This window comes from Lissotriton helveticus, chromosome 11 (genome assembly GCF_964261635.1).
Source record: "Lissotriton helveticus chromosome 11, aLisHel1.1, whole genome shotgun sequence".
NCBI lineage: Eukaryota > Metazoa > Chordata > Amphibia > Caudata > Salamandridae > Lissotriton > Lissotriton helveticus.
The window spans coordinates 351839984-351854853 of record NC_136072.1 but is presented as its reverse complement, the minus strand read 5'-3'; the positions used below and the strand labels follow the sequence as shown (position 1 = coordinate 351854853).

The following is a 14870-nucleotide window of genomic DNA, read 5'->3' as shown; positions in this document are numbered from 1 at the left end:
CTAAAGTTAACATTCCTATCTATGTTACCAAGGGTACAACATTCTAGTAGCCCCGCTGATATAAAAATATCACGGTCATACCTATCAGAACACAGCCTCCTGTCTACTCACCTTTTGACTGTTAATCTTTCCTTTCTTTGATCCTGTACAATGCCCCACTACCTTTTGCCTGGTTTACTTCTACAGACATACCACACAACCATCCATAGGTACAACTTCATAATATATGCTGGTGCTTATTGCCGTGTTGACTATCAGTGAAACTAATTTGACTAAGCTACAAAATCACAGTGGTCAGTAAATGGAGAGCCCAGAACTTGGGCATGGCAGACTGGATGACCTGGGGTAATCTGCAAAGCGGAGGCAGACGAGAAACGGTATAACCAGTCATACAGGAAGCAGAGCAGCACCGAGGAAGAAGGAGGCAATCAGTCGGGCTGGAGGTTACCAGTAGCACCAGAGCATTAAAGGGTTTGTGGCAAACAATATCGCACATCTGAGTGCTTCTTACGTGACAACTTTGGCTTGATCCGTGTCTGTGGTGCAGAAACTAATTTCTCTCTGCACTCCACGCCTCAAGATAATGTCCCACTGTTCCATTTCGTTTACTCCAGTTGTTACAAAAGCCTGTCACAGCACTCTAAAATTGTTCCACGCAGTGCTTCTCAAGCTCACATTTGGAGACGCTTTGTACAGCACTCTGAAACTGCTTAGTGACGTGTGTGCTACTTTTGCTATTAGACCTCTACTGTGTTAGACTCAAACAACTATTATTTCCGATTATGTTAATGTTATCCCGCTCACTGACTCAGGTCAATGACTTCTCTTTCTGGTATGACAGTGGTGTCCACATGCTCTGCGACTATTACCGTACGCTTCAACGCCCTTGTTATTTCACAGCCACACACTCAATCTGGTGGTAGAGTCTATGCTATAGAAAACATACATATAACTAAAACGTGTGCTGTAGAATGGGTTTGTGCTACCAAAAACAATATAAATAGATTAGCCGGACACATCCCTGTAACGCCAGCTGGACCTGCACGCCCGTGTTAAATATACATATTCGACCTCTACCCTTCCTGTGCCGGGCCCCGCAACGTGCAGCAAGGCATGCTTTAGCGGTGAGGTGTGCAAAGTCAGAGCCACGCAGTGCTTTCAATTATGCGCCTGTGTGTGAGAACGATAATTGAAACCACGTGACAGCCTATTGAGGTCTATTACGTGCTTGAGGCCGTGGGCGGAGCAATGCGCCTGCCTTTGGTCAATATGGTGCAGTGTAGGAGGGTGGATGCCTGACTATGGTTACCCCAGACTTTTTGCCTAGTGTTTAGCTGGTTTTCGACTTAGTTGGCCTGGGATCCTGCTAATCAGTGCCCCAGGCTATCTGCTCTCTCTTTAAATGGACTCCATGTACTTTAGGTACATCACCAATTTGGTACTGGACACCTTGTCAGCCCCTGTACAGTTCACTATAGGTGCCCAGGGCATAGGTGCATCCAAGGCCTACCAGGGGCTGCATCATATCTTTTGCCACCCTGGCTGGTCCTTAAAATCGACAACTGGCTGATCCCTAAGCTGGGGCAAGGTGGTGTAATCACCCCTTTCTTAGATATAGTATACCTATATCTAAACCTATATCTGGACACATATATATATATATATATATACCTATCAGTCACTCCTATGGCAGGCCTTAACAATCCTGGAGGCAGAGTGCTTGGTTTTATGTGAGATGGTGCTCTAGCATGAGCTGAGCCTGTCTGCGGCTTTCGGAACCATTTCCTTATAGCTGTTCCAGTGATACTGCCATACCATATACTCTTAAGTGCATTATATTCCTAGCGGTTAATGCTAACTTTGGTTTGGCTTTATCAAAACATGTCGTGTTTGGTTTCATACACTTTGGAATACTACCCCCTCGCCAGTTCTGGCGACGGGGGTAGCATTCCACCCTTCTAGAGGGAGAAGACATGTTACTTACTGCAAATGCGGTTAATCCTAACCAGAGCCCCAGCATCACAAAATGGATGCTGCTGCCACAGACACGAGTCTGGCCTCCTGCTGCTGACCGAAACTCGACAAAGGAGGCTTGATCAAAGGATCTCCTGTCACAGGGAGGTGTCACACCACCCCAGACAGGAGATAGTGGATTGTAGCAGGGAGGGTTGAAAGAAACTAGACACTGCCTGGGGCGCACAAGGTGTCCCTGGGCAGATTCCAGTCAAACCGATTCTGGGGCAATCCAGCCCCAGTCCTGGCGGCAAACTGGACAAAGGAAAGGGGTGTAACCACCCCCTTCCTGGGTCCCACCCATAGGAGGGACCTAGCAGGTAATCCAGCCCCCAGATTTGGAATATAGGTGGGAGCAGTGCCAATGCACATCAGATTATCCTGACTGAAACTTATGAAATGAAACTCTGGACCCTTCGACATCCCACTCGACGTGGAAGACTGAAGAATCCCCCTTGTGGTCAAGGAGTGACCACCCTGTGCAAACAGGCACCATCCAGCACCTCGACGTTTGCTTTGTTGCAGTTCCCGCCGGAACTCGAGTGACAGAGGCCGACAAGAGCCAGCTATCCTGACTTCCAACAGCCCGATCCACAGTCCATGCAGAGCTGGGACCCGTGGAGGCGACCTGAAGCGTGGGAGCGGCCATCTTGAATAAACCACGAAGCGCTGACCGTGCAGCACCCGAGGCTTCCTCGAAGCTGTGCATTGGAGTTTGAGAAGCTCCAGCCCGAGCAGCTTTTGCACCAAAGCTCACCCCTCCACACTCGACGAGTGCTGCGTGGGGCCCTTTTGCATTTTCCTGCTCGACGCGTTGGTCCGGTCACTTGCCCTTTGGCTAGTGGCCACAGAACCGACAAACCCTCAAACTTGAACAGCTAGTCTGGTTGCTCCAGACTGGCACTCGCTCCCTTAAAAAGGAGCACCCGCTCAGACCTTGCTGGTCCGAGTGTTAAGCCATCTTCGAATCCTGCGTGGGTTGCCTTTGCCAAGGCTTGTTGACTTCGATCGTGAAGCCGACACCGCCGACAGCGAAAGCCTTCGTGGGACAGCTCGTGATTCACTCCAGGACATCCTCGGTGCCCCAGAGACCACGTGGCAGCGGAGAGAAGCTACACGACATCGACCTGATTGCGCCCGACATTGCCTGGTTCCTTCCTGGTCACTGCCTAGTGACCCAGACTCTGTCCCCTCTGCTTTCAGGTACCCTTCAACTTCGATCCACCCTTGGTTCGCACCGGACACTTCTCTTCTGGACGCCTGCAGCATCTTCATCTCCAGGCACCCTAGAACTGCGTGACGAAACCAGACACATTTTTGCACCTGTGCACCCGCTTCCTGTGGGTGAGGTAACACTTGAACACCGATGCTTCTGTAGAGGTTTACACCTCTAGTGTCTAAGTCTAAAGTTTTGTCCTTCTAGTCCAGTCGGAAGACTCTTAAAACTGTAAAACGATAACTTTTACGCACCATTGACTTTACATTGGTGCAAGCTTGTGCTTTAGGCGCTGCACCCGAATCCCGCGGGCTACTCCCGTCCTAATTGTGGTTAGTCCAGTGTAGTCCAAGCGATTCCCAAGGCCCTAGGCCTTACCCCCGATCGATTAGTGATTGTTATACCACTTTTTTGATATATGGTTTGAGTGGCCACCGGCCTCATCCAAAAACGTGCAACTTGTATATGCTATATAGTAGTGGGGGTTATTCTGAGAATAAATATATATATTTTTATAATATATAACTTGTGTGGTGTCCTTTCATTTGATATTACAGGATTGCATATGGTAAAACAGCTGGCTTCACATGCCCTCTTGAGTTAAGCCTTTAAGGCTGCTTAGTCCATGCTACCCCTAGGATAGCTTGTCTATAAGGTTGACTTACAACCATCACCATAAGGGATTGTTTGGACTGATACAAGGTGCCCACAGAACTGTGGACATCATATACCAGGCCAACTTCTCACATGCAGTCTTTCATTAAAAGACGCACTCTAAGGCCAATGGGGTAGCTGAAAAGGAAACGCACACGCACAAGCGTGTGTGTGATTCCAGTTCAGCTCAGATTGCCCATTTTCACCTACTAGAGGTCTTGCGACCTGCGCGTGCAACTCAGGTCGCGAGACCTAAAAAGTGGAGAAATGAATTAAAGACCTTCAGCTCAATAAGGCTCCGGTGGCTGGCGGACTCACCAAGTCCATCCATATTAGCTCGCAAACGGTTATACTATTTACTTCATTAATAAAAATGATTAACCCAATGGGTCTATTATGTAGGTACTAGAGGTTGTGGAACAATATTCACTCATATCTAAACTCAAACTACATTTAGTAACTTTTAATTTGTGAGTGTCAAGCTTGAATCAGTGATCAGAGAGTGGATGGAGGAGCTAGCTCCTTTAAGCTGGGCAAAAGGCACAGTTAAATATCTTGGTGTAACCGTAACTCAACCCAAAAAGAGTTACAAAGAGCCATTTACCTGGATCTGATATAAAAGATTAGGGAAGCTATACACACAGCAACTGCTTTTTATCTCCAGGCTGGGCAGACTGACAAGCAGGAAAAAATGATACTGTCCCCAGGTCTCTGCATTTCTTCCAGGCTCGCTCACCAGTCATACTGAAACAGGACTCTGAGATCCTACAAATGAGCTGCGGTTTATTAGGGAGGCAAAACACCAGGACTATCTAGGAAACTAATGCATTAATTGGGAGGGCTGAATTGCCCAAACAGATATTTATTCAATTGATTTACAAGTGAGAAGCGTTTAGACGGTCGCAGAAGATTACTGAGAAACTATGGGAACATATGGAGTTGGCATCAGTGTAATCCCATTTATTATGAAGCCTACTGCAGCATCTAAAACAACACATGCCAACAGTAACATGTGTTTTGGAGACTCACTTGACTAATGATGGCTATTTCAGGACAGTCTAAGATCACTACTTTCCATTTACGCCAATTTACAGTAACCAGGATTTTGGACTGGGTCATGAGGACGAGATATTTTTGAAATGGGAAGGAAGTTGTAGAATGCCTAGAGATCTTTTTAGCAGGGTAAAATTAAGTCTTTTGAGACCTACAAAAAAAATATAAAGAAGTTGTTTCACTACCAAACAGGAAGATTGCGGTAACGGGCAGCTGAATCATTGGGTGCTTTTCCAAAAGAATAGCGCGGCAGCCTGAGAGATTTAATACAGTTTAAAAGATGGTTTACTTTTTTGCAATAATTACGGCCACATGTTTAGTATACATTCTAGATTGTCTGAGAAAAAAAAAGCTCCGATCAGCCTTACATGACCAAATATGATACCTCATTGGGTAAACTTGTTCCATTACATCAATGGAAGCGGCTTTGTCAGGATATTCCAAAGACCAGCCACAGTATTCAGAATAGTGAAACACAATACAAGAAAACGTATAATTTGTACATGACTCAAAAAAAATTGAAAAAGTATGAAATAACAGATGTGATGTGATGAGATCTCCATCACATTTGTGACATAGTACCACTCTGCTAAACTCTAAATCATGTTTTTAGTTTGAAGGACAAGTTTCATGGCCTTGGAGATTGTGCGTGCGGGAGAAATGAAGTTAACACATGTTTCTTTGGGAATCTGATGTATACCCAAGAATTAAGCTGTTTTCTTATCATTGGCTGAGGGATTGTGCATATTAAAAATATATAAAAAATTTTTATTAAATCGGAGGGGTTCACTGAATTCATTAGTTTGCAATAAAGGAATGTTAGAAATGGGGATCTCTAGTTGGCTGAGGCTTGCGCCAAAGCCAGGCAGAGACCACCATTCTAGTCAGGGAAAGGGAGTTACACGCCAAAGATAACCCCTGCTCACCCCCTTGGTAGCTTGGCATGAGCAGTCAGGCTTATCCCGGTGGCGATGTGTAAAGCATCTGCACAACACACACAGTAACAACCTACTAGGCACACCACAAAAGGAACTCCACACAAGGTTATATATAAAAATAGCCTTTGTATTATCATAAACACCTTAGATGGTAATCCCACAATATACAATGTGCCAACTGGCACGGGCGATAATTACAGGGATTATTTACACATGACAGGGCCGTGTGGGCCACTGTCAGAATTAGAGTTTGCTCAAATTGACCCCGCACACTTAAACAATAAATGTTACAATGTCATTAATGTTATTCACAACGATCCAATATCTTTTCAGTCATTCTCCCAAGAATTCCAAAGTCAGGTTTTCTTCAGTAGAAAATTCTTTATTTTCAAGAAACTTTTAAGATCAATAGCCAACGCGTTTCGCCCGTGACGGGACTTCTTCAGGGCTTTATTTAGAATTCTCCATTTTATGATGCTTCACAATGGTCTTCTAGCTCGAGGTATAAATATTTTCCATATGTTTAGTGATTATCGTAATCTCGTGGTCAATCAAGTTTCAGTATATTTTTTGAGATGTTAACATTTTTTTAGTGAAAGCCACAGGTAAAGTGTCGGCGTTCCGCATGCTTTACGGAACGCCGACACTTTGCCTGCGGCTTTCACTAAAAAAAATTTTAACATCTCAAAAAATATACTGAAACTTGATTGACCACGAGACGAAACGCGGTCACGGACGAAACGCGTTGGCTATTGATCTTAAAAGTTTCTTGAAAATAAAGAATTTTCTACTGAAGAAAACCTGACTTTGGAATTCTTGGGAGAATGACTGAAAAGATATTGGATCGTTGTGAATAACATTAATGACATTGTAACATTTATTGTTTAAGTGTGCGGGGTCAATTTGAGCAAACTTTGATTTGTAAAACAAGATTCTTGTTTTTCGAAAATTGGGATCTAGGGGATTGTATCCCAGACTACCTGCACCTGAACACACATATACACTAGGGATTTTGTCACCAGTGCGGGCATAGTAGCCTTAATCCCCTGTTCTGGCTTGATTTTCACTGTCAGAATTAGCACTTGGTAAAGCATAATAAAAAGAACACATCATACTCTCATAACACAACCAGTAATCACTGGCAGACTTAATACTTCCCGCCAACCAGTAACATAGGTCATAACAGGCACAGTATCACCCAAGGCGAGAACTCTATTCTGCGCCAACCTCCTAAGCTAACATATAGGGTGGACCATAATCTCCCAAACATACTGTGCATTAGGAAAAAAACTTAATAAGTTAACCTGTAGTAGGGAATAAATCAAACCTAGACCATAGTAGAGGAATAAACATCAGACAAGAGGTAAAAACCTAATAAGTATTAAAAGCACATCTATAAGCAGAAATCCAGGTGCATAACACATACTATAAACTTCACATTTCCGAGCACCTATATAACTCACCCTAGGGCCTAATGCCCCATAAACCTAATAGTCCCCAGGGCCACGTGGGCATCTCTAAGGGGCTCAAACACCCTCTGTACATATTCAGGGTGCGCTGCCAATGTAGCGTCAGTCAAGGGGGCGCACTTGGCGCAAACCTAAACGTGGCAGCTGCCCACTACTTGCTGGGCAGCTGGGAGTCTCTTGAAGGCCTAAACGTTGCAGCTGGCAGTAAGTGCTGCGCAGCTGGGCAGGCCAAGGTAGGGATGGGACAAAAGAGAGCATCTCACTCCTGGACTAAAGAAGAGCATGTCCCCTAAAACGCAAAAAGGACCTTAACGGTGCAGCTGCCCACTATTTTCTGGGCAGCTGTGAAAGCGATACTGCGGCATGAGCTCTCACTGGTCCCTGGGACAGAATGTGCAAAAGGTTGGAGACCTCCAGGCTCTAAAACATGTCTTTGGGAGCACTCTGGCTCCTGAACTACTCCTGCGCCCGTAATCTCCATGGGGAATCTACCCTCAGGAGGGGGAGTGCGCTGGCGCTTTAAAATGAAATGTGCCCTCACAATAACTATGTCCCAAGTGTTGGAGCCACATGGGGCCCTCAAAATAGTGGGCAAAGCGTTGGAGCCACCTAGGCTCTGGGGAATAATAGGGCGAGAATGCGGGAAAGGACTTGGGCCCCTCTGGACCCTTTCAGTAAGGAGGTTTAACGTCAGGCCCTGCATAGGCTTAAAAAATACTCCGGGCGAACAATGGGGGAGCGGGCGCCCTCTGGCAAGGCCACTCCATGGACAAGAAGCAAACAATGGGGGCGGGTACCTATCGGGTGCCTCGCTATGGGCCATCCTCCCAACCGGCATCACTCACCGGGCAGGACTCCTCGCTGGCAGGCTTCGGCAGGTAACGTGGCACCTGCGGGGCTCTCCCTTTACCTTGGGAGCCCCGCCAGTCGACCACAGCGCTTCCCTTCTCAGCTGTGGGCGGCGTCTCCTCTGTTGGCGCGGGCCTTCTCTAGACCACACGGGAGCCCTGCGCAGCTCCACTACTCTGGCGCCTTTCCAGTCGCAGGCCCCGCCCCCGTCACGGGCAGGAGTGCCTGACTTCCGGTTTTGGTGCGGGGGGGGGAGGGGTTAGCTGCAGCGGTGATTTTCTTTGTGGAAAAATGAGGGGTAGGCTCCCTCTAAATTGGAAATAGGAAGCGGGCACCCGTGGACTTTATAGTTCGAAGCGGCATAAACGGGGTAGGCTCCCATCAAAGATGTCAAGTGTGGCCATGAAGCGGGGTGGGCACCCGCTTAAGGAAAACATAACATGGCCATTACGCAGGGTGGGCACCTGCTGGGAGCACAAAAATGGGGGGGACCCCACGTAGGGATTCCTTCTGAGAAAGGGCTGCAGCCCAGCGCTGCGCGGCCCACGATCTCCCTTAGCAGAAGCGAGCCAGGTGCTCATAAAAGCAGCAAAAAGTCCTTACCAGGCACTGGGGCAGGCACAAGGTCTTGTGGCTAAGAGAATCAGTCCTCAGGGGGGAAATGAGCCACCGGTCCTCAAAGAGAAGCAGGGCATCCAGGGGCTGGGCAGGGCCCAGGGAGGCAACCTTCCCCTGAGCCCCAGCAGCAGCACGCCCCTGGCAGATTCAAGTCCACAAACAAGAACCCCTTTTCACGGGGTCACAGACCCTTTTTATACACAGAAATCCTTTGTCTACAAAGGTGCAGGAAAGGGGCGAACCAGATGCAACTGGTTCTGGAGCACTTTGTTTTGCTCAGCCCCTCTGCCTATTCACAGGATGGGTCAGGGACATCAGACACACCACAGAGGGTGGAGCCAGCATTGTGGAGGGGAGGTCCAGCCCTATTCTGGTCCCAGGTGCACTCCTCCCTCCCATCAACATGCAGATCTCTCCATTCACCACCGGGGCAGACCCATCCTGACTCCTGGAGCAAGGCACACCAGCCAGCTCCAGCCAATCACAAGCCAGACAGTCAATTCACATTTACTGCTCAGACATGCCAACTTCTAGAAGTGGCACTTCTCCACTAGACACAATAAATCCGCGCACATCATCGCGCAGCATTTAATCTCACAAGCTCGCACATACCAAACTTGCCCCTGCACTCCCCACACATCAGGAACTACCATGGACACACATATCCCCCGTGCATACCTATGGGAGGGCAGGCCCATCGTACCACACACACTCAGAGAGCGCACGCACTTTACACTGGGCCACAGTGCTAAAAGTGCGCAGAGGCCTAAAATCACTACCACCATGCCAGAGTCTAAAGGCAAACAGTCTAGGGGTGAACCTGCCAAAGAGGCCCAAGTCCAACAAGGAACTTTAACCACCTTACTAGATCCTTTCGAGTTGGGTGATTATTTATCCTAGAGGTAAGAGAGCGGTATAGAGTTCAGAGCAGTACCCACGTTCCATTAATGTGATAGTCATGGCCACAGTCCTGTGTGAGGACAGATATGAAAGTTGAATTAGAGATCGCAGGTCTACAGATTAGGGGGGAGCTTTGATGTAATTTTAGATTGGTCAATAAGTTGAGGGAAGGTGATTCAGCTGAGATTGTTTGGGGCGGATTGATCTTGGATTGTGTTTATGAGGTCTTGCTCTAAGGGCCGTCTTAAAAGGCGTTGTGCTATCTGATCACAGGTTATTCAGGTGTGTGGAGTGATTTAGTGGCAATGCGTGTGGAGCAATGCTAGCAAATGTAACAGGTTTGAAGGATTAGGGATGCAATGACTAGGAAGGGAAAACTGGTAGCATTGAGTGGCTTGCAGGCTTTAAAATATGTCCTGCACTCCAGCTTCAATTTGATTTCAAGCAATTAATTTCTAACTTTATACTCCGGTCAGTAGTAAGTGGCTGGAATGAAGACTGCCACAAGTAATCGCAGCTCCTGTAAATCAAGCCTATGTCTGCGTCTGTATAGGAGTAGTTGTGTTTCAAATTCTGATCCAAACTACCTTTCTGTATGCTGGCATTAGGTGGTATTATTTCATGCCCAGAAATTCTGTTTGAGGTGGTGGGAGTGAAATAGGTTAAGAAAGTGGAGTCCTAGTGAGTGGAGGTGGGAGGCACGGTACAAGTGGTTCATCCCCCATCCATGACAAAAGCATTTAGGCCCTTCATAGTATCTGGGACCTACGAGGTGTTGCTGCATGCAACCTGGACTGATTTGATGAGAAACTTTCTGTTTTAGGAGTGGTGGTTATAAGTTCACCCAAGAAAGATTGAGGCTATTTATCTAGAGAAGCAGATTTGGTGTGCAACAATCGCAGCTATGGGGTATCACTCAATGCAGAGACAAAATGCAGGAGTAAGGTGTCGCTTTCGGGGTAAATTAGTAGATCAGATTACATTACATTTGGATGACAGCCCACCAAGGTATAAAATCACCAATGATGCAGCATAAGTGTTTAAAAGTTCAGAAGCACAAATACCATGTAGATGCAAAACACACATTTGTGTAAAAATGTAATTTAGGTGCACAAACAGTTGGTGCAAAACCCCATTAGCTATAAAGACAACAAACGTGTAGATCATATTTAAGTTCACAACTAATGAGTACAGAGAGAAAGTCAGTAGGAAGATGCCACATAGGGTGTCAAAAACACTCATAAGGATGACATCGCATTTGGATGACCGTAAACTAAAATGTAAAAAATATCACCATTGGTGCCACATAAGTACAAACACGGTAAACTGGTAGGTACAGAAATCACATTCGGCTATACAGTCAATTTTAAGTGAAAAATAATTTCTGGGTGCTCTGGTACAAACAGCAGAGTTGTGGTTTCTCATTCGGGTGCAAAATCGAATTAATGTGAAAAATCGCTCTAACGGCCACATCAGCTGGTGTGCGGGGAAACAGTGTAAAGCACAAATGTGACTCTACTGCAGAATATGCGTACGGGCATTTCACTATGTAAGGGCTGCAATGGGAATTACTCTTTATGGAGGTAAACTAACAAACTAGAGACTGAAATACTCTCACGTGATCCAAAATAAAAACGGCACTTGCTTCAGGCAGTGGCTGGAGAGGCTTGGGTGAAAAGAACCATTCTGCGTATATAACATGAGCTCTGACACACAGCCAAATGCTACGTCTGAAAACAGTACTAAAGGGAATGATCATAGACCTACTAAAAGGGAATGATCATAGACCTTTTGAAAGACCTTTATGATAATGGTAGCATGCAAGGGACACCTTGGGCTACCTGCGTAAAGCATTCCCCAGCCTACTGCCACACTAATTTGTTAATTAGCTCGATATTTGAAAGAAAAAAAAAACAGGTCTCAACTTTTTGAAGTAAATAACGTTTGGCTGACACTCATACAGCTAGTTATGGGCAAGCAGCACCTTTTCTATGTAGAAAGTACCAAAAGGCCAAATAACAATAGCCAGTAGGCCAAGTAACTGGCAAACGCTGAGCTATAAAAATATACCACAACATAACTATATCTTACCTTGCAGGAAAGCAAGTCAACCGCAGAGCCAAAGTACTGATTTGCATACTTCATACACATTCCTGCTAAAATGGAGACTCTAGCTCCGCTTTAACGGCATCATTATCATATTCCCCTTCTGCTCAGCACATAGATGCGGTCTGGTGTAATCTCCTCTAGCTGCATGTTCGTTCCCAGTGTCATAAGGAAAGTAAATTGCCATAAACACTACAAAACATGGTGACCTGTCCATGTAAAGCCAGTAAGTCATGCCGCTATACCGACCGAGATGCAGAAATAATAAAGTGTGAATGTTCACCGTGCAACGTCATTTTACTAAGCACACTTATTCTGTATGCTATCTCTGGGGTGTCCGCGCCATCACTTGGCATGGCTGTCAACGACTATACTGACCACTCTTCCTCCTCCCAATTACGTAATCGCTCAAGCCCCTAGGAGGGACTTCCCTTATGCAGTGGTCTTTTAAGTGATGTCGGATTTGCAGCGTCTAGGCCCATACTAAACCCACCACGGCACACTTCATTAATTAGCCTTCAGGAGCAGGGAGAATGCACACATTCCAAGCTCATGGAGCGTCGGTCTTTCACAGCCTCCCCTGCCCAATTCATTGAGAAAACGGCCACGGACTGTCCGATTTCTCCGGTCAAGTGGCCCCCACCCCCGCACCTTGCTCTTGTACGTGTCCAGTCCGCATAGCACGTCTCCCCGCAGACCCTCCTCGCCTAGACACCGGGCACATAGGCCCCGCCACACGTCCCCGTTCTCGTCGCCGTGCAGCAGGCGGTACCACAACCGGCACACCAGGGAGCATGAGCGTAAATCCGATAAACCAAGATAGGAGAAGACCAGCTCCAATGCTCGTGGAGGCAGCGGTGCGGCTGGTGCTGGAGGCTCCGGTGCTGCCTCCGCCATCACCGGCCGGGAGGAAGACCAGCACCACCGGTAACCTGTCCCAGGGCTCCCTGAATTGACATACAGTCAACGCCTACGATTGGGCGGTGCCTCTATCCGCCCACTCCTATTAATGACCAATGAGAGAACCGTTTCTCTATTCCCAAAGAGAAGACGGACTACTGATATTCTCCGCTGCTGGGTTTATCAATACACATTTCTAGTCCTTCGTCGTTAACGTGCGCGTCTACGTTTACTTGCTGAGAGTGCACGAACTATTTCCTCTCTGAAGCGAACACGCATGCGCGCTGGTACAGTCTGCTCTGCCTGCATCGCCTGGAGGAGAGTAGAAGAGCTCGTCCTACTCCGCAATTTGTGCAGATTTACAGGTTGGTGGCGTGGTACGTGTAATTGTAGTCAAAACAACCAATTACCATACCAATCCTATTGTATAGAGAAGTTTTCCCGCTTCATGTCCTAGGTCCTTGGATAACAGGAAGATCAAAGGTAAGCTATCCTCGCGGGACCCGATCAATACCTTTGGCTTCAAGTGCAGAGTTTTGCTTGTTGGGATTAGTGAAACATTTGACGTTTCCGACGTTGTCTTTGTAGTGATGACAGAATATAATGAAGAGAAACCGAAGTTTTTAGTCTTCATCCATGCACACTCCTCGCCCCAACTGACAAACCTTTCACTTCATTTCAACTATCCATAGCCCACGCGCCTACTAATCGGGGTGGGACCGTGGGGAGTGAAATTAACATAACAGTTCTAATGAATGATCATTTATAACAACTTATCATACACTACATCTCCTCCCATCGTTATAAAAGTTACAACATCATGAAAAATTTAAATTTCGAAGGCATTCCCACATTTTATTTATTTTATTTATTTAATGCATTCTTATAAAGCCCGGGCTTTACCCGAAGGTGTCAGAGCACTGTACAATAGAACCAGTTACGTTACATGAGAGGACTGTTACAGGAATGGAATGCCATAGAATCAAAGCGACGTAAGCATAAGGCACACAATCTCAAGCACAGACTGTACAAGCAAAAATATGAATATAAATGACAAATTTTACAATGAATAAAGAACTTCCTGGCGAAGAATAGCAGGCCATAGAATAAGAGCAACTCAGGCAAACGGAACCCAAAATCAAACGCAGCAAGCACAGGATGTACAAATAAAAATATAAATATATGTGACACATTTACAATGACTAAGGAACTTCCTGGCGAGGTCTGAGAAGGGGGGAATTAGTTCTGAAAGTGTTTTTGGAATAAAAGACATTTGAGGTCCGCTTTGAAGATCTGGATGGAGGTGATGGCACGGAGCGAAGGAGGATGTGAGTTCCAGATTCTCACCGCATTACCTGAGAACGATTGTGCCATCAATTTTTCCCTTTTGAAGGAGGGGGGCTCAAGAAGGAACTTTTCCGCGTTCCGAGACGGTCTTGAGCCTCCAGACAATTTCAGTTTATTCGCCAGGTAGCGAGGGGAGGAAGAGTGCAAAGCTTTGTGGGTGATGCACGCTGTTTTGTAGACGGCTCTAGCCTTGATGGGAAGCCATCGGAGAGAAGACAGGATAGGGGTGCAGGGGTGGGGAAATCCTATCTCCCGATGCCATAGACATCTAGATTTCTTACAAGGACAAGAGGTTCTAATTTCTAACTTGTCCAAAGGACAAGTAGACAGTTTTATGGTAATCTGATACATAGCTGTTCAACCCTTTTGGTCCCAGACCGTTAATAAGGAGTTCTGAGCGGTTTGTCAGTGAAAGGGTCAATGCAAAAGCTGGGGCCTGCACTTAAATTTCCCCAGAGCAGAACAACAACATGATGAAGCTGAGCTCAAAGTTGCAGCTCCATATAAAACATAAGCACTGTCTGGTAAGAGTCTGTTTGCTTTCTCCCGAAGCTCCGGTGTGGCTTCTAGGCCCTCCTCTGGTCCTTTCATTTTCCTCCAGCACAAGATGCAGCTCCAGAACACTCACATCACTGGAATGTAAGAGGCTGTCTTAAGGGCCTCTTGGCTCCTGCTCTGACTTTAACCTTGTGACCCCCTGCCTTTTATTCTGTGCTTAACCCGTGAGCCTCCAATCGTCCCAACATCCCTCCTCGCCCTTGCATCCGGGGGCCGACAGTAAAGCCCATGCTTTCCCTTCTCATGCAG

General features: G+C 46.6%; 2 protein-coding genes across 5 annotated transcripts in view; one reads left to right on the top strand and one right to left on the bottom strand.

Moving 5' to 3' along the window:
* FBXO45 (F-box protein 45) overlaps nucleotides 1–12809 on the bottom strand; it is a 54659-nt gene extending 41850 nt beyond the window's left edge. Inside the window, exon 1 of the mRNA XM_078665754.1 lies at nucleotides 12468–12809. Coding sequence (XP_078521880.1) covers nucleotides 12468–12713 — 246 coding nt within the window. The 5' untranslated portion in view covers nucleotides 12714–12809. The remainder of the gene's footprint in view (nucleotides 1–12467) is intronic.
* Nucleotides 12810–12906: 97 nt separating this feature from the next.
* The window catches only part of WDR53 (WD repeat domain 53), a 1236996-nt gene continuing 1235032 nt past the window's right edge, over nucleotides 12907–14870 (top strand). Inside the window, exon 1 of one of the 4 annotated variants that reach the window (XM_078665753.1) lies at nucleotides 12907–13081. The gene's annotated coding sequence lies outside the window, so the exon portion shown is untranslated. Of the gene's footprint in view, nucleotides 13200–14870 lie in introns of all 4 variants that reach the window. The other 3 variants (XM_078665750.1, XM_078665751.1, XM_078665752.1) reach the window with 3 other exon arrangements.